This window comes from Rhamphochromis sp. 'chilingali' (genome assembly GCF_963969265.1).
Source record: "Rhamphochromis sp. 'chilingali' genome assembly, chromosome: 12".
Taxonomy (NCBI): domain Eukaryota; kingdom Metazoa; phylum Chordata; class Actinopteri; order Cichliformes; family Cichlidae; genus Rhamphochromis; species Rhamphochromis sp. 'chilingali'.
The window spans coordinates 8,164,563-8,182,910 of NC_137939.1; the positions used below are offsets into that span (position 1 = coordinate 8,164,563).

The 18,348-nt window shown below is 39.4% G+C and overlaps 2 protein-coding genes across 6 annotated transcripts; one reads left to right on the forward strand and one right to left on the reverse strand.

Moving 5' to 3' along the window:
* Nucleotides 1-4: 4 nt before the first annotated feature.
* Nucleotides 5-8,902, reverse strand: chdh (choline dehydrogenase). Of its 3 annotated transcripts, none has more exons than XM_080897724.1 (10): nt 8,821-8,902; nt 7,055-7,500; nt 6,471-6,701; nt 5,373-5,539; nt 4,726-4,877; nt 4,473-4,602; nt 4,185-4,319; nt 3,439-3,581; nt 1,598-1,700; nt 5-1,368 (listed from the first exon to the last, which is right to left on the reverse strand). In XM_080897724.1, the coding sequence occupies exons 2-10, from the start codon at nt 7,489-7,491 to the stop codon at nt 950-952; spliced, it is 1,917 nt and encodes a 638-aa protein (XP_080753850.1). In that variant the 5' UTR covers nt 7,492-7,500; nt 8,821-8,902; the 3' UTR covers nt 5-949. The 3 variants fall into 3 exon arrangements, with proteins under 3 accessions (XP_080753850.1, XP_080753851.1, XP_080753849.1); XM_080897725.1 differs by lacking the exon at nt 8,821-8,902 and adding an exon at nt 8,604-8,814; XM_080897723.1 differs by lacking the exon at nt 8,821-8,902 and having other exon boundaries at nt 7,055-8,814.
* A 26-nt stretch (nt 8,903-8,928) lies between these two features.
* il17rb (interleukin 17 receptor B) lies at nt 8,929-14,573 on the forward strand. 3 transcript variants are annotated; one of them, XM_080897727.1, is made up of 10 exons: nt 8,929-9,045; nt 9,152-9,176; nt 10,894-11,010; nt 11,335-11,441; nt 11,564-11,699; nt 11,840-11,875; nt 12,082-12,111; nt 12,199-12,282; nt 13,006-13,271; nt 13,472-14,573. In XM_080897727.1, the coding sequence occupies exons 1-10, from the start codon at nt 8,944-8,946 to the stop codon at nt 13,919-13,921; spliced, it is 1,353 nt and encodes a 450-aa protein (XP_080753853.1). In that variant the 5' UTR covers nt 8,929-8,943; the 3' UTR covers nt 13,922-14,573. The 3 variants fall into 3 exon arrangements, with proteins under 3 accessions (XP_080753853.1, XP_080753855.1, XP_080753854.1); XM_080897729.1 differs by having other exon boundaries at nt 13,477-13,636; XM_080897728.1 differs by lacking the exon at nt 12,199-12,282.
* The last annotated feature ends 3,775 nt before the right edge of the window (nt 14,574-18,348 follow it).

The window sequence follows — 18,348 nt, forward strand, 5'->3', positions numbered from 1 at the left end:
AGTGACAAGTCTGCTTAGATGTACAAAAAAAAAAAAAAAGTTTGTTTCTTCCATCCTGCCTATTCAATGCTCTGTTGTCACGCAAACAGAGTAACAAAACCAAATGTTTTCTGCAGATGTTGATGGTAAAGCTGTAGCTATAGAAACTGCTATAAAAACTGGCTAAATTGTGGGAAACCTAAAGTGAAAGCGAATCACTTTATTGCCTTCATGTTAATGTGAAATGAGTGCGGGGGGACTAAAAAAACAAAACAAAGATTTTATCTGTTGAACCTGCAAGTTTTCAGGAAGGAAGAGGATTGTCACAGCGAAAGGCTGCCAACCTCTGATCTGGTCTGAGCAGACAGGAGCGAGCTGCTGAGGCCAGTTATTCTACAGTCTACAGTTTGCTCCAGCTGCTGACTGCAGCTCTCAACCACATTAGATGACGGCTGATAAGACAATTGTTTTCTGAAAAGCAGTGCCGTGGAAACAGATTTTCATCAGAAGCTCATATCCTTGAAATATTCAAGTTTCTTTAGTTTTTTAAAGCTGTTTTGCAATTTTTTAATGTGATGCTGGACACTAGTTTGTAATCTTGGGTAATTACTTCATGTTTAAGACATACATTTCACAGCATTTTTACTGAAATTCATGATGAGGCAGGCTGGTAAATTGTTTGCTAAGCGAGAAGCCACATATTAGACACATTTCCTGTCATAACCACAGTGATTTTGCTGTACTGTTCCACCCCAATGGCAGCGTGAGACAGATGTGAAGTGTTTATGGTCCTAAATATGTGTGTTAGGCCAGGAATGTTCCCATGGTAATAATTCACAATATCAGCTCAGAGTTAAATTGATAAGCTCCTAATCGAACATACAGCTTGTGATTTACTGCTATTTTTGCCTAATAACTGACTCTATTGAGGGATTTTTCTAACTCACAGATAAGCTGTACACCTCTCTCTTTATCTCTGTGTGTCAAGTGTTGGAGGCTGGTACACAGGAACCCCCGAGTCAACGAGTGCAGGGCGACCTCTGATAATATCAGCAGTCTTCTCTGCCATCATGATGGTTGGAGCATTCAGGTTTCCACTGACAATGCTGGGCATGATCGAGGCGTCGATCACACGAAGCTTCTCCAGGCCCAGAACGCGTGCGTTTGAGTCAACCACCGCCATCGGGTCAGAGGGCGAGCCCATCTTGCATGTGCAGGATGGATGGTAGGCAGTGTCTGCCTTTTGGCGGACAAAAGCATCAATGTCTGCGTCGGATTGGACCTGAGGACCAGGCAGGGCTTCAGGACCACGAAAGGGGTCAAAGGCCTTCTGGGCGAAAATCTCTCTGGAGAGTTTGACACACTGCCTGAACTCCCACACGTCAATATCTGAGAGGAGAGGGAATCAAAACCAGGAAAAGCTTATATAAGAACGTGCCAGAGCAACTTTGTTGTAACTCAAAAGTCTGCAAGCTGCTGAGGTAAAATTTGATGCAGAGGGACTTCAATACTGCAACAATAACTACAAACATGTCAAAATACTGTCATTGTTCAAAAATAGATTTTATAGATTTTTTTTAAGGGGGAAATTTAAAGGAAATATCAAATACATCCAGACCTGTGGTGAGATAGTTTGGCTGAATGATTGGGTGGTCCAGGGGGTTGGTGCTCTTCAGCTTCAGCCAGCCTGTACTGGTGCTCCTCATTGGTCCAACATGAACCTACAACAACAGCATGAGTAAAACTGTCACTGCTAACCGAGCTAACTAAAACAGCACAGCTGAATTTCATTAATCCTAGTTTGTAAACCCAAGCTTTTTACATGATAAAGGCTTTTTAGCTTTTTAAGTTATTTTGTCCAAGAGAAAACCTCAAAACACTAAATTCTAGGGATGTTCCTTATTTCTTACTCGAATAACTGTGGAAAAAACGTAGACTAACCAACTAGTCTAAAACTATGGAACACTCAAATATTAAGTTTAAATTGACAAACGTTTGGTGGAAAATGTCAAAAACAAATAAGAGAGGCGTCTAAATCATTTATACATTCTTAAATAGCGAATCAAGCTGTGTGGCACCTCGCATTGTGCATTATCAACACTACACGTTACACTCCAGACAGTGAAGGAGAAAAACACCTAAACTAAACCGATGTTATATATGATATGAAAACATGTAACTATAACAGATGTTTATGTATAACTAAAATACGACAAGTTAACATCTGGAAAATGAATAAATTGTGACTGTAAAGTTTGGCACGTTGCTCTTTGAAAATTCATGACACCTACTAAAGTAAAAGTTCTAAAAATTTAAAATAATAAAAACAATAAATCATCCGCCCATTTTCTTCTGCTTATCTGAAGTCGGGTGAGCGGGACAGCAGCAGGGAAGCCCAAACCTCCCTCTCGCCACCTCCTCCTCCGGGGGAAACATCAAGTCTTTCCCAGGCCAGCCTATAAACGTAATATCTCCAGGATGCCCTGGAGTGCACCAGGGCCTTCTCCCGGAAGGACATGCATGGTTGGAACACCTTACCCAGGAGGTGACGGCCTTGGCCATCTATTTTCGATGTGGAGGAGTCATGGCTCTACTCTGAACCACTCTCAATTGACTGAACTGCTCACCCTGTCACTAAGGCAGAACTCATCTTTCAGAGAAAACTCATCAGTGTTAACAAAAATATGAAGCGTAGATTAACAGATTTATGGCATTTCTCAATGACGAAGCGCCATCTCGTGCCAGATGGCTACATAACATTTAGTACACAATAATTTACCGGCATTGGGCATGAATTAAAATTTGAACAGAGTGAACAACTTAAGACTGGTACCGACTAGTAACTAGTACTAGTAGTAGTAGACTAGTAGCCGTGCACATCGCTAGTAAAAACACCATCATAAGTGCTCATTTTTGATGTGGAAAAACTGAGGCCACTGTCATCTTTCAAATGAGGAAAAAAACTGATGCAACTTGAGATGTGGGCCTTTTCTAGGGAGCAGGTTTAGCTAACACATCTGAGTTCATAAACCCTGAGATGAGCTGAAATTCCAATTCTAATTTACAGATGTATGACACTATTAATTAAAGTAAAAAGAAATAAACGGCTGCGCCTTTTGCACCGTTTAAGTAGAAGACAAAGAAAAAGAAAGAGCGAGTGATTTCGTTTCAGGTGCACTTCTCTGGAAAAGAGGCTATAAATAAGGGTGAAAGGTTCCCTGCATAGAATTTCCTGGAAAACTCATGGGGCTGTTTTTTTTTTTTTCCATGGAACATATGCACGCCTGTAAATACTCCTCTGCAAGACTGGGCATATTCTATGTGCTGCAATTCATGCTTTGGGCTGTTTACTTGACTTCTTGTTTCTACACATGTTTATAGAAGGCTTCAAAAAACATAAGCATGCCCACTGCACCAGCATTAAGAAGTCACGGTTTTGCAAAAACAAGCTTTACTCACCTGGTAAGCCTCTATTTTGGGGGTGACTCGTCCGTGGTCAATGACTTGTGAGGGCAGAAAGTGAAATTGGATGTCGGGGTGTGCTACTTTGGGACGACTACGAATAAATCCCCCGCTTTCCATGTGGGCTGTTGCTCCATAACCTTGTGGGAGATTGATGTGGTTAGTGAAATGATTGTACTCTTTATTAGACAGGCATGTCTATTTACAAGAAATGCCACTGGGGTGATGTGATTGATGAGCTTTTTTTCTGGTAGTGAAAGTTCTTTCGACTATCTTAGCTGACTTTCTCCAACAACCAGGAACCAGACTGTAAATGTAATTTACCAGGATCACCAATAAAACACCTCATGTCACATTTCCTATGAGTCACCATTGTTAAAACTGTGAGAGATTCTTCTATATACTGTGTCAATGCCAGCTGTAGTTTAGAAAGAGGCAGTGCTGCAGGCTGATACATTCCTTACACGCTGTGTACCCAGTGAAAATAGTTTAATATTTAACATCTGCACAATAATTGTGTATAATCATTAATATAGCTGAAACCTGAATGAAAGTTAAAGGGTTTATATTAACTCTCTGGTTTCTTTTCAATTATATTTTCTGATGAACAAGCATTTTAGATGAGTGAAATGGCAGTTTGGAGACATCTTCATCTAAAAGTGATGCAAGGACAGAAACTCTCGCTAATTCTATAAAACATTTGGGAAATTGTCCCGTTATAAATGTGCAGGTGACTTGGTTACCAGTAAACATGGTGAGCCACTCGAGGCCTATCTTGACCATGTGGAAAGGTTTCTGGGCTTTGTACAGGGTGATGGGCTGAGTACACTGCTGCTGGACATACAGCTCCAAGTGATCCTGCAGGTTATTACCGACACCTGAGAGAGGAGGAAGGCAAAGTGGTCTGACAGTAAGCACCGAAGAGATGATCGTCTGAAGTCACACAAGCATCAGTTGGAAAACTTTCTAATTTTTGTAGTTCTTTAAGTTAGAAGTAGGCTACAAGGACGTTCTTCACATACGCAACACACCTGGTAAGTGTTGAATCACAGGGATGCCGAGCTGTTTCAAGTCATCTGCATTTCCAATCCCAGATAGCATGAGAAGCTGAGGGGAATTGATGGCTCCTCCGCTGACTATCACTTCTTTTTCTGCAAACACCTGAACAGACAATAGAAAAATCGCTGTAAAGGGCCAAATTCAGGATATAAAACATAATTCAGTGTTTCAATTAATTTCATTTTATGATCCATTAGTTAATCTTCTAACATCTATCCTCCTTGCCTTTTTCTTTTGTCCATTTTGAATGTATTCCACCCCCACAGCACGGTTGCCATCAAACAGGATTTTAGTGGTCAGACATCGCACCTCCGCCTTCAGATTGGGTCGACCCAGGGCTGGTCTCAGGTAAGCACTGGCAGTGCTCCACCTCTTCCCTTGATAGATTTAGACAGTGAAAGTATGTAAAGATTAGATCAAGAATTAAACAGTACTGAAACGTATTTGACCAGTAACATGGTTTCTCTTCTGCGGCCTCAGGAATTATTCCATATGACGTACGACAGTAAATACTTTCTTAATGGGCCTAAGTTTCAGATTTTTTTAGAGTTGGTTAAGTAGTTCTATGAACACACAGTGACATGTGCTCAGAGGTTGAAAAACACATTGTGGTCAACGACAAACACACATTTTTCATCCAAGAAATTAAGCCCTTCCTTTTTTAAAGGCCACACATCTGAAAGCATATTGATTTGCTCTCCTGACATTTAGACTGTAGTATTGATATTTTAACCTTTGGAGCTAAATCAGACTGAGATCAGACGTCTAATTCTGCCACTCGAAAACATTTCACCAGAAAAGGTTTGTGGCACTTTACCTGTAACTAACCCTATTAATTATCTATCAATTCTGTAGCATTTAGCATTTAGAACCTTTATAAATGGTCATGTCCATCCAGCCCACGCCTTCCTGTTGGTATCCATTCATGTCATCAGTGAATGGATATCCTGCCTGTCGCCCCGCCTCAATAAAAGCCTTATGAAGGGGATGGTTGGTTTTCCCTCTGGACACCTGAAGAGGTCCGCTGCCGCCTCGGTATCTACAATATAGAGCAAAAACATAAAGATAACATTAAAAAAAGAGAGACAGAGAGAGCTGTTTCAATTGTTTTCATAGGAAGTAATGTAGTGTAGGCATGCAAACAATATTAATAATTCTCTTTTCTTTACTGTTGGATATGCAATCCAATAACTGAGAAGGTTTTCCATAATTGCTACACTTAAATTTAAGTGTTCTTCTATGTTTCTGTACCATATTATCAAACACAGTGATTATACTACTTCCTTTACAGGTCATTTCAACATTTCAGTTTTACTCTAACAGCCATCGTCATCATTCAGATCTAGACAACAAAGGTTCTCAGTTAAGCATGCCAAAGTCCTTCCTCCACAAAGTCATCCTGTAAATACTTGGGTAAAGTCTTTGTAGTCTCCCGGTGTTTGTTTTTGGTACATTTCCTGTGGTTTTCACCTTGTCACTGTGGTTGTACTGAACAGTTTCCAACGAATTTCTTCTCATAAGCAGTCTCATCAATCTCATTCAGAGTTCGCTGACATTTATTTCATTGTTTGCTATTTATGAAATGACACGTTATATTGTATCAAATATATCCCACAGTGCCTCAAATTTCTGTTTGCACATAATAGTTTTAAACTGTAAAGTGCTTTTGAGCTGTGACCTTTTTTGACTGATGTATTTCCTGGTTTCTCACATTCTTAGAAATTAGAGACAGCCAGTCTAGATATGCGTGATGCTCGGTGTAGGTGCGTTCTGCAAAAGAATTCAATGCAGTGCTGTGCATTTATGCACAAGGAAAAAACTGTCTTGTTACATATTTGAGATTTTAAAGCCTAGGTGAGCGGGACAGAGAAAACAGCACTGCCACGCAAGTGAAAAATGCTGTGATCATACATAAAAAGATACTGGAAAAGCAGTGGTAAAAATGCCCAGTATATATTTGTATTAGTTACCTGTTTTCTCCCAGCTCATGACACTGAGCTTTCCTAAAATAAGGCAGACAATGCTCATAATCCCAGCCATCTGCGCCCTCTCTTTGCCAGCGGTTATAATCTTCAGCGTGCCCGCGGATGTACACCATTGCATTGAGTGAAGAGGACCCTCCCCAGACGCGGCCCCTCGGCCAGTACATTACCCGATTGTCCATGTTGGCTTGAGGTAAAGTGTGGTAGAACCAGTTATACCTGAGCAAAAATGAAATGAGATAGCAACAAGTCAGACTATTATAAGTTAATAACAGTTTATACAATGTTATTATTACTGGTATCAGAATGCTGGGCTATTAATGTTAGGCCAATACTGTACTGTTTTTGCACGTGTAAAAGCGATGTAATATTGTAATGCCATTTCATTGTTCACATTTAAACAACTGAGATGTAGGTTAAAGGTCAAAGGTCTGCTTGCTACACACTGAGCTAATTTAGAAACCCTTTAGCGTGTAATATTAAATGTCATACAGTAAGGCAAATGTCTGTTTTTATAAATCTGAACAAAAACATTTAATGACTCGAATAACAAAACAGATCAATCAAAGTACTTGTCATCGCAGAGGTTGTAGATCAGGGCAGCTGGCATGTGGATTTTCCATGAGAGTCGCAAGCTGCCTAACCACCTGTCCTTAGGGCCAGCCTCGAGCAGCAGCGCAGACTCCTGGGCGTCTTCTGTGAGGCGGTTAGCGAGGACGCAACCAGCGGACCCCGCTCCAATAATGACATAACTGTAAGATGGTGTTTTCTGATCGGCTGTAGGTGACGATGCAGAGCTCCACTGAGAAGATGAGACAGTGAAGCATCTGTAATGGCTGGAGAAGGATGAGCTGGGGGAAGAGGGGGGACCCATCTTTCTGGTCTTGGGGACAAAGCGGCATTCGGGCACACTGGTAAAGAAGCACCTGCAGTCCCTTATAAATCTTCCCTGTCTCCAAGTCACAGCCCTTTGGGCTCCAGTTAGGCTCCGTGTGGTCAAACACAACATCCTGTTTTCCTTATTCAAACACATATTTGAAAACAAATCAGAAGGGGGTGAGCTTGGAAATGTCTAAAACTGAAACTCTGATGAAAAGAATGAAATTTGTAGTATGTGTCTGCATTTCTGCACAACTCTCTTAAATATTGTGATTCTATATAAGAGAGAGGCTGTAAGGTGATATAGCAATGAGCATGATGTCCACATCACATCACTTCATTCTGTCAGCAAGGAAGACTCGATGTCCACTACAAGGGACTGAAGATAAAAATAAATAAATAACTATTCTGTTATTCAGCAGGTAACATGTTTCTTTCATCCACAGCACAAGTTAACTAAAGGCCGAAGGATAAAATATCTGTCTCTCTCTATTGGCCTTGAAAAGACTAAATACTTATTCATCTAATATGACTTATGCCACTCCTTTTCTTTGAAATGCCCAACTGATAGTTGTGAAACTGACAGCAGTTAAATTAATAACTAGGGACAACTAGACACTCAGTACATAGGTTAACTTGACTTGCATCAAGTGCAGCATGTTAAAAGTTAAACTCTAATTCTCTGTCACATCAGAAGTCCTGTGTTTCTACAGCAGTAAGGCCTTCTGCTGCCTGACTTTGTTATTCAGTCTGATAAAAGTCATAAAAAAACGAATTTTGTTCACAGGAAAAGCACAACTGTTGTTTGTGGCTGAGCGCACATGAATTTAGTTCAACAGACCTGGAATTGCACCGTGTGTTTCTGGTGAATGTGTGGTCTGAGGACTGTTCCGTGTTGTTTCTCGAGAAAACAATGTCCAGTTTTCCCAATCGGACCGAGGCAGAGAGTGATATCTAGGTCACGGCAGTCATATCAGTAAACCAAGAGTCACAAATGTCAGCAAGTATTGACTAACAAAGTAACCGCTGTCTAGCAGTCTCTACGCCTTTGCTAATGTCCAAACTCTACTTTTAAGTCATTCTGATTGAAACTTTGAGATGAAAACTCAGTTTCGCAACCGCTAACTTACCAGCATCTAAGTCCATACATCTAGTTACATTAGTTGATACATTTCTGCTTTAATATAATTCATTTTTTAAAAAAAATAGCGTCGAAATGTTACATTTAAATGATTTAGAGACCTGGCGATGGTCGTAGCGGGGCTGCTTATAATCTCTATGGTTGTTTAGGTCTACCGCTAACGAGTGGTCAGAGCTCACAGTCGTCGTCTGGACCTTAAACAGCACACAAGGACACGGAAAATACTCAGTATAACTTCACACATGCGACACTTAATTGGACCTGATCCGGTGCTGGAATAGTTTAATGAGAAAAGAGGACGTGAAGCAGCAGACCTACCTCTCAACAGGCAACAAGTAAAACGGTCAGCGCGGTGGGCGGGGCTTATCGTATTGAAATAACGGAATTCAGAGCGTCAGCACTACAGTGCTCCTGTAGGTAGTTAAACAGTTACTCGGCTTTATGATCGTTTATTTCTGTAACTTTTACTGGTGTTTTATTATGTGGGGAGTCACGCTGTTTTTTCTGTTTTGTGTCGCCGCCCAGGTGACATCACATAACATTGTAAGTGACCTACATTTTTTTAAGTAATCCTTTATTATTTAGTATTTATTTATTTTAATTCAAACTTCAAAGGGATCTTACATTTATTTGTGCTGTTGCTTTTCAGGAGGTGAAATGTGAAGAATATCATGGTAAGCCTATTTCATGTTTATTAGCGCTAGATGGAAACTATAATCTGCCAATATGTTATGTTTAAACTATTTCAGGTCGACTATGAGCACCTTTGTGTTCCAAAGTAATCTGGTTCTTGCCAGGTTCTAAAATGTGTTAAATACTCCCTCAGATGAACAGCAACGCGTAGAATATAAAGATCTTTGTCAAGATATAGAGTACAGTGAAATTCGGTTTAAAAAATAAGTAAGTAAAGATACAAAATAGCCTGGCTGCACCAGCAGAGGCGAAAAACAACAGCACTGTACATCATTTTACAATTAAAATGCCCTCAGCCCAGACTGTGTTTGTATCTGAGTATTTCTGTGCCATGTTTACAGTCAAGTGTGTAGAGAGGTGGAAGCCACTGCTCCAGGACATAAACTCTTCCCGAGTCTGTTACTTCTTGTTTTTATTCTTCTGAACCGTTTGACAGATGGCAGCTGTGCAAACCCAGAATATTCTGGATGTGTACTCTTGTAGAAGTTCAGTAGCTTGAGATATTACACAGTGTCATTATTTAGTTAACAAAAACTACGGTAAGATGCAGATGGAGTGTGTGAAAGCACACCTCAAGACTTAATTACTTTGGCACTCGTAGACTGCAGACTATGACTTCATCAATCTCTCACGCTGTGGAGGATCATTGTTGAGAAATTTTGTTATGCTCTTTGTGAAGGCATTGCTTCATTTCATTGAGGTTTGTGGGGCTTGATGAAACTTCCACTCCTAAAAGATGTTAACTGTCTTTCCACGTGTGAATAATATTCCTCACTCTAGATTGATTATATGTTAACAGCCTTATATCTCATCCCAGACTGATGGTCATCAGAATGTCCTTTGTCTCCTTGGAGGTGTATTAGCCTTCAGAATTGTAACAAATTTCTCTGAGTATTGCATGGTTTGACTGTTTGATGAATCTGCTGGGGTATTTATTAACTGCAAGTTGGGGCATGTAGAATCTGAAATGTAGCTCCAGGGCTGTTTGCGGTTTCTGTGAACATTGCAGATTACAACTTTTGTATTAACACACATCTGAACTTCCCAGACCAGCAAACTCACAAAACTTTGTGATCATTAGCAAATCGGGTGGATTTGATTAGCAGAAACTGGCTGCTGCTTTTCACTTTTAATCCCTTTGGAAGCAGTAAGGGTGTTTTTCACACACTGCTTTTGCTTTTTGATATGTTTTTGTTAAATAAGTATGTCATGTGTTGTTCATGTGAGGTTGTATTATTTTAAGATCTATTAACAGCCAGCAGATTATTTTTAATATTTGCTGATATGTTAATACGTTATAATTTAAAGAGGGTGAACTTTCTTTTTTCCAATTGACTCTAAAGCTACTAGTGGTCATATTTTTACTACTTTTCTACACTTTAAAAAAAAAAAAAATTCATCACTGACAGACACATGAAAGGAAAATCACAATAACAAATGCATATGAAGTAAGAATTTAAGATAAAAAAAATGCATTACATATTTTGTGAGTTATCAAATATGGGAATAGCCATGCTTATTTGAGATCTTCAGATTTCATTATACTCTGTTTGTTTTTATCTTTTTTGCAACAAAAACTGTTACAGAAGCTGCAAAATATATTTCAGCTGCCAAATCAACACTGACCATCTCTTTAAATATCCGAAAACACAATCCGTCTGCGGGGACAGTGAGCACCACTGTTGTTTCTCATTTCAGGTTTTCCCCCAGGACACGAGACCTTGGTTCCATCTCTAGTGGCAGGCTTGGAATTGAAGATGGTGCCAGTAGGCGAAAGAGTCATGCTCAACATAAGCTGGGCGATCAGCATTGATGGTTGGAGACCACATTTTGTGTGTTTTTTATATAGCACTTGGGACTGCTGATGTTATGACAGATTTAATGTTGCCATTTACTAAACAATCATACATCTGCAGAGTAGACAGTAGGTCTTTGTTGCACATGTTTTATTTGCTGATGGTGGTGAAACATTAAGGACATTGAGATGATATCCAGCAAAAGATGTTGAAGATTTTTCCTTTTCTTTCATGCATTTTATACAGTGTGTACTTAGTGTGTCAGGATCCTTGTCATGGACACTCACTGGTTAATATCTAAAGGCAGACTAATTTATTTCAGTCTGTTATTTTCTCTCTGCAGCTAGTACTAAATATTTGACAGCCACTCGCATCAGAACTGAAAGACAAGACTACCATTGTAATTACAACCCATCTTTGGCCAGTGCAAGCTTGGATCAATTAGAAAAGGTATCAGTCTTAACCTTAGTAGTACTGATCATATCTTTTGGTCCTATTTCCTACATAGGGAAAAAGGTCTGTGATGCTGTTAATTGTTTTTTCCCCTTTTTTCTTTTTGTTCTGAAACCTAGATATGGTTTCATTATGCTGTAAATCCCACCTATGGCTACAATGAAATACAAGTTGCAAATCTCCCTTTCCCTCCACCGGTGGATGGCAATTTAGTTTATGTGACGGAATGTATTTATATTCCTAAAACACCAAAAAGTAAGTGTTTTTTTTTTTTTTTTTTTTCTTTTTTTCAAAATAAATTTTTGTAAAACCTATTACAGCCAAAACTTTTGACGGGCACAATATACTTAGGAGATATAAATGGTAAAACTATTAACATTTTCTCTGTTTTATAGCAACGGTTACACCAACTTCTCCTTATGTAACTACAGGTGAGCAATACTGTTCAGTATAGTTCAGCTAATAATTTCAGTGAGTCTGCAAAGATAAGTACATATAGAAAATCCCAGTCTCCCAGTACTGCAAGGGAATATATCAAACCACATGCATGAAGTGCACTGTATGATTTTAAATACTTACTACACCAATTTACAATGCATGTGATGACTAATCTATCTTTTCTAATTATTTACTCTAGTTAAGGTCACTACTGGGCTAACTACTCCAGGTACGAGTCACAATTTCCTAAAGCACCTGTACTGAATCAATAAAATCTGAATAAATGTGTTTCCTCTGTATATGCCCGCTTTTGCAGCTCCGAGAGTAATCGTCAGATTTGCCATCATCTTTACCGGAGGAGTGGTCATCCTCATTATCCTGAGTTCATTCTGCATAATGTGTAAATATAAACATTTTGGGGTTTTTTTTTGGAATATGCACCTGAATTATTAATGATGAATAGGAAAAATATATGCTCAACAAAACGCACGTTTACTTTGTGTGTGCACAACGTGATTTACTTGAATGCTGAATTGTATTTAGCAAAAAGGCTCCCTGCTACAGGATGACCTTACCTGCAAGCCTTTTGAGCTATGTTTGGAGTCACTTGGAAATAAATGCTTTAAACATCTTACCTTAAAATGCTTTCCAAAGCACAGAAACTCTGCTTCACCATCCTAGATTTAAAAGTTGTATTCAAGAAGTAGTCAAAGCTGGGGATTCCCCTTCTAGACACAGTATAATCAGAATCAGAATCAGAATACTTTATTGATCCCTGGGGGAAATTATTTTTTGTTACAGTGCTCCATTTTAAACCAACATTAAGACAAGACAGACAATACACTAACTAAGAATAGTACAATATATACATATATATACATACATACATACATAAGTCACTCATAAATAAATAGTTGGAAAAGAAACATGTGTAGTTGTAGCAGCAAACAGTGTGTTAAGTGGATGCGTTGTACAGGGAGATGGCCACAGGCAGGAATGATTTCCTGTGTCGTTCAGTGGTGCTTTTCGGTAATCTCAGTCTCTCACTGAACGTAACGTTTAACACTGCTGGCTGGTGCTGAAGCTGACTAACTCTCCTTTCCATTGTTTTCTTATTACCCAGATAAAAATAGGACTGTTAAAGCTGGCAAATTACTGGACTACCAGAACATTCCTGTGGTGCCTCCTCATGTGCTTTTGGTGTACCCTGCTGTAAATTCAGCATTCCAGCGTGCTGTTGTGGCACTTGCAGAGTTCCTGCAGTTGCATGGCGGCTGCAAGGTTGCAATTGACATTTGGCAGCAAGAAAAGATTGCACAGAAGGGGCCGATGCGCTGGCTGGCTGAGGAAGCTAAGTCTGCAAACCAAGTCCTTATTGTCAGTCCACAGGTACAGTCTATATGAAATCATCATTCTTAGTCATTGTCATATTTATTGATATGTGTTCAATATCACACGATTACCTGGACTCTTGCATCTTTAAGTCAAGAAACAAAATAAGGATGTGATAGAACTTATAGGTGCAGTATGTCTAAATGTCTAAATATACTACTGTGTTGTATTAAAATCATTTCTCGCTCTCTTCAAAGCCCAGCCACTGTCCTCCTGACCCCAGCATGTCAGAATCCTCCATCCCAGCTGCAGCTCATGACCTTTACCCTCTGATTCTTAACATGGTGGCAAGCAACGCAAAGAACCCCAGTGAGCTGTCCAAGTTCTGGGTGGTGCAGCTGGGTGAGCAGAAGGACAAGAGTTCTTGTATGTTGCCCCTGGAACTGAGGGTCTGCAAAACTTTTTGTCTGATGAAGGATTTGAAAAAACTTTACAAGGGTCTTCACACTTGCGAGCAGATTGACAAGAAGATAATAAGTCTGATTTGTAAACGGGGTGTTTCCTACAGTGAGAACAGCACATTGACATTGAGGGAAAGTGTAGAAACACTAAGGGGGCATCAGGTTAACATTTCCAAAGAAGTCACCATTAAATTCTGTGATCACCACAATTTGAATATTAGTCATGATAATGTTTTGACTGCTTGATCAAGATGGGTCTGAACAGGTGCTGATGATTTTACTAATGATACTGTTTGCAGAATGTCTTCATGTGTTTGTTTGTGTAAATATGATGAAAGCATATATTTGGAACTGCACCTAAATGTTTAATACGCACAAAGAAAGAAAGAGAAAACAGATAATTCTCTATCAAAGAGTAAAGTAGGCCATCTGTGTCCACTGCACCACTGGCTTTCTACAGTGCAGTCCTGAGATCCAGGCACATTTAGTCCCCACTCTGGTCTCGCCTCAGGTGACCTCAGTAGGTCACATGATAGGGTGGGCCAAGGTCTCATAGTGGTTTCACCTTTAAATCCCCAGTGATGGCGACCCAAACCTGGGACTCTCCACGTTTTGTTTTTAGAACTAACTAAGCCTCTTGGATGAGAAGTTAAACGTCTTCACAAACTCAAAGAAGTCAACTTGCCTTCTTTTTTCAAGCTCCTAAGAATATCCTAACCTGGATGTCCAGGAATGTATATATTTATATGTATCTCAATTAAAGAGAAGCACTAGTATGGACCATTATGCATGCTCCTGGATAAGCTGCCCATTCATCCATGGTCGCATGGAGGCTGGAGCTCGCTAGATAAGCTGTATGTTTCCTTAATCTAGTGTGTTTTATTCAAATAAAAATTGAAAGCAGATGAGTGGCTGTGGACTGTTGTCTTCCGGTTAAAAGGATTCTGGGCTCAAACTCAACCCTGTCAAACAAGGTTTTTTTTTTGTTATGAGCACATTGCATAGATGGTATCCTGAAAATTGTTTGCAGATGTGTGTTTTTGTCTCTCTACAAATTCTAGCCATGTGATATGCAGTTCTCCATATGTACATTAGTGGGAGATATGTACTTTACTAGGCAGTGGTCTATCTACTGGCCCTCCATCCAAAAACATAAGCAACAGCAGAATATACAACATTATGCAGATAAAGTGCATCCATAAGTGCACAGGCCAAGTCATTTGGTGGTTAAAATAGCCATTTCCCATATGGAAAAGATAAATATAAATCTTATAAAGTTTGTATCTGTCTTGTATGAAACTTGTATGAAAAGCATACAAGAGTGAAAACACATATAAGATCCCTTGAAAAATTATATAATGAAACTTGTATGTTTTGGATACTAAAAAAATATATGAAAGTAATGAGAAAGTGGCCACTTTCATGAGTAAATCATGTAAGCCTTATATGATTTATATATGATTTACTCATGAAAGTGGCCACTTTCACGAGTAAATCATATATGTTTTTACTATTTCTTTTCCATATGGGTTATGATAGACACATTTTTCATTTTCTGGAAATAAATTAATTAACTGTTACTACTAGCCCAAGTGCCCCTTAGTAGCAAATGAACACAGTTTATAAAGCACAGAGTACCAAGGTATTGCTGCTGACAGAGACAGTAGGAGACTTCACATCCCTAATGGAGCCCTGCCTGACTCTAACACTGTTTATAAATGTAACGGGGCTGGGTGCTGGTTCTAGCTGCTAGCACGTTACCTTCAACATGTCATCTGATCAGGCCCATTTCACTGCAGTATACCTTCATATTTTATCATACATCAGTGCTGAACATTTAAGAGTGAATGTAATTGTGCAAGCACAAACACAAACACAGTGTGTGAATGTGTGTGTGAATGGGTGGATGACAGGTTGTGTAAAGCGCTTTGGGGTCCTTAGGGACTAGAAAAGCGCTATACAAATACAGGCCATTTACCATTTACTTCTGAAAAATGTTTCACAAAATTCTGTGCAAACAGCAAGATTGAAAAATTCAGGTGGCCAACCTGTCTCTCGCTAACAGACCAGAGGACTCCTTACATTGCATCACATGGTTAATTTGCTTTGCTGTTTTCCCAACAGAAAAACGACCAAAAGACTCAGGCTGAGGAAAGACTAATAGAGAAACTAATCCAATAACTAAAAGGGAAAGGAAATGCAGTGAGGAAATAGAATTGTAAAGGAGTAGGAAAAAAATCTGTGTTCTAATATTAGCTTTTAACACATATTTTTTAAATTGCATTTTAAAAATATTTAGATTTTTTTTAATTTTTATTTTTAATTACTGTATTTAGAATAAAATACTTGTAGAGTTACTGCTATAGCAGAAACATCACACCTATATCCATGGCACTCTCTATGAACTTGATCTTGTCAATTTTGAAACCTTTGTTTACATTCTTGACAACAAATGATGAAATTCCAGTGTTGTGACCATAAATATTGTTTTGTCATGGTGGACATATTCCATCTTGGTGTTACACAATCATGAAGTGTATCTACAAATGTTTTTTGTAATCTCAAAGATGCATACTCTTTGCAAGGAAATATCAAAACCGTGTTGTGGGGACTGAGGACAGGAGGGAGCAGTGAGGTACAAATAACTGGACTCTTGTCCTGCTTCATTCCCCTGACTCTGCTCTGCTGGTATCTTAATTGCAGTCTAATCTCCTAATAGTTTCTTTCTCAATCTCTGTACTCTAATAAATCACGTTCACTTCTTTCAAATGATCGCCCCATGTGTGATATATATGCAGTATTTGCTTTTATTTATTACTGGACTCCTGAGTTCTGTCTATCATTAATTATGTTCAGCTTCTTAGTTTGTTTGCTATTTAATTTCTCTCCTTCGTGTATGCCTTTGTATTTATTTATAGCTGCCTGTAATTATTGATTACATTTGATCTTACCAGTGATAACGTCATGTCCAATTTACATTCTTTAGCCTTCCCCTATTTTAAGCAGCTGTTGAGCCATTGTCGTGATGCTTTATTCTGAAAATCTATGGGTGGAACTAGCTCCATGCTTGCAAGTAAAACAAACATAAGCTCATCCTACAGTGACAGAGTAAGTACAATGTCCGTTGTAATTATAGTCAGTAAGAACGCAAACGTCTTTCACTTTTCAGGGGATTAAAGTGAAGACAGTGCTGTGAGTACGCTCGTATGAGCTTCATTTAACAGATTTTGAATGATGCCTTTGTGTCCGTCGTTCTGCACAGCTCCTTATTCACTAATGCTTCAGGTACTGTGGGCTCCATACATTTATTGTAAATAAACACAACTGTGTTTTTCTTTCATTTTCTCTAACGGCTTTCTCCATTCTTTTAAGGACCAACGAGGGCACTACATTTAACGTCTTGTCAGCTGCTGATTTATGGCCTAGAAGCAGTAAACATGGGCAAGCGAGTGACTTTGACAAGGGACAAATTGTGATGGCTAGACGACTGGGTCAGAGCATCTCCAAAACTGCAGCTCTTGTGGGGTGTTCCTGGTCTGCAGTGATCAGTATCTATCAAAAGTGGTCCAAGGAGGGAACAGTGGTGAACCATCGACAGGGGCGACTGAGGCTGATTGATGCATGTGGGCAGCAAAGGCTGGCCCATGTGGTGCAATCCAACACACGAGCTACTGTAGTTCAGATTGCTGAAAAATGTAATGCTGGTTCTGATAGAAAGGTGTCAGAATATGGGATATGGGACTCTGATGCTTTGAGCAATGTTCTGCTGGGAAGCCTTGGGTCCTGCCATCCATTTGGTGTTACTTTGCCACGTACCCCCTACCTGAGCATTGTTGCAGACCATTTAGACCTTTTCATGGAACCAGTATGCCGTGATGGCTGTGGCCTCCTTCAGCAGGATACTATGCCCTAGCACAAAAATGGTTCTGTGAGACATGCACTGCAAACAAGTCCAATCCATGGAGACTTCACCTTGCAACTTACAGGACTTAAAGAATCTGTTACTAACACATTGGTGCCAGATAACACAGCACACCTTCAGGGGGTCTAGTGGAGTCCATGCCTCAATGGGTGAGGTGTGTTTTGGCAGTACAAGGGGGACTCAACTTAGACAAATGGTCATAATTTTATGACAAATCAAAGCTTACTGGAAAGGACAGACAGACTCTAGACCCGAGTACACTGCCTGTAAGAGAAGCTCAGAGCTGAACAGACACCTCTCTCACACAGTGTCTGTAAAGGTATCTTTACAGATATTGGTATCTTTCGAGGAGCAGCCAATCAGAAAGCAGATCTAGAAACTGATTCCCCAAAGTTTGTGCCAAGGTACAATAAAGAAGAAGCTGAACCCCAAATCTGAATGTGAAAAAGATCACTACTCCCAAAGGTTTCATGACAGGAATAAAGAACCTGAACCTCATACTAGTTAAAAGGAATTACCTCATCTAATGGTACATTTCAACAATTTTTTTATATGTCCAGATTGGTTCAATAGTAATACTCACAGTAATGATTTAATTCCTTCATTCCTATCCCAAGACATTTTTTATGAGTTCAAAAACCAACATGGAACTTGTGGAAATTATTAGAAAATAAACACTTGTTCTTCTGCATTAATGTGTCTGTATAAAATCCTCCACTAACCTTCTGAAATATTCCACAAGATGTTGAGC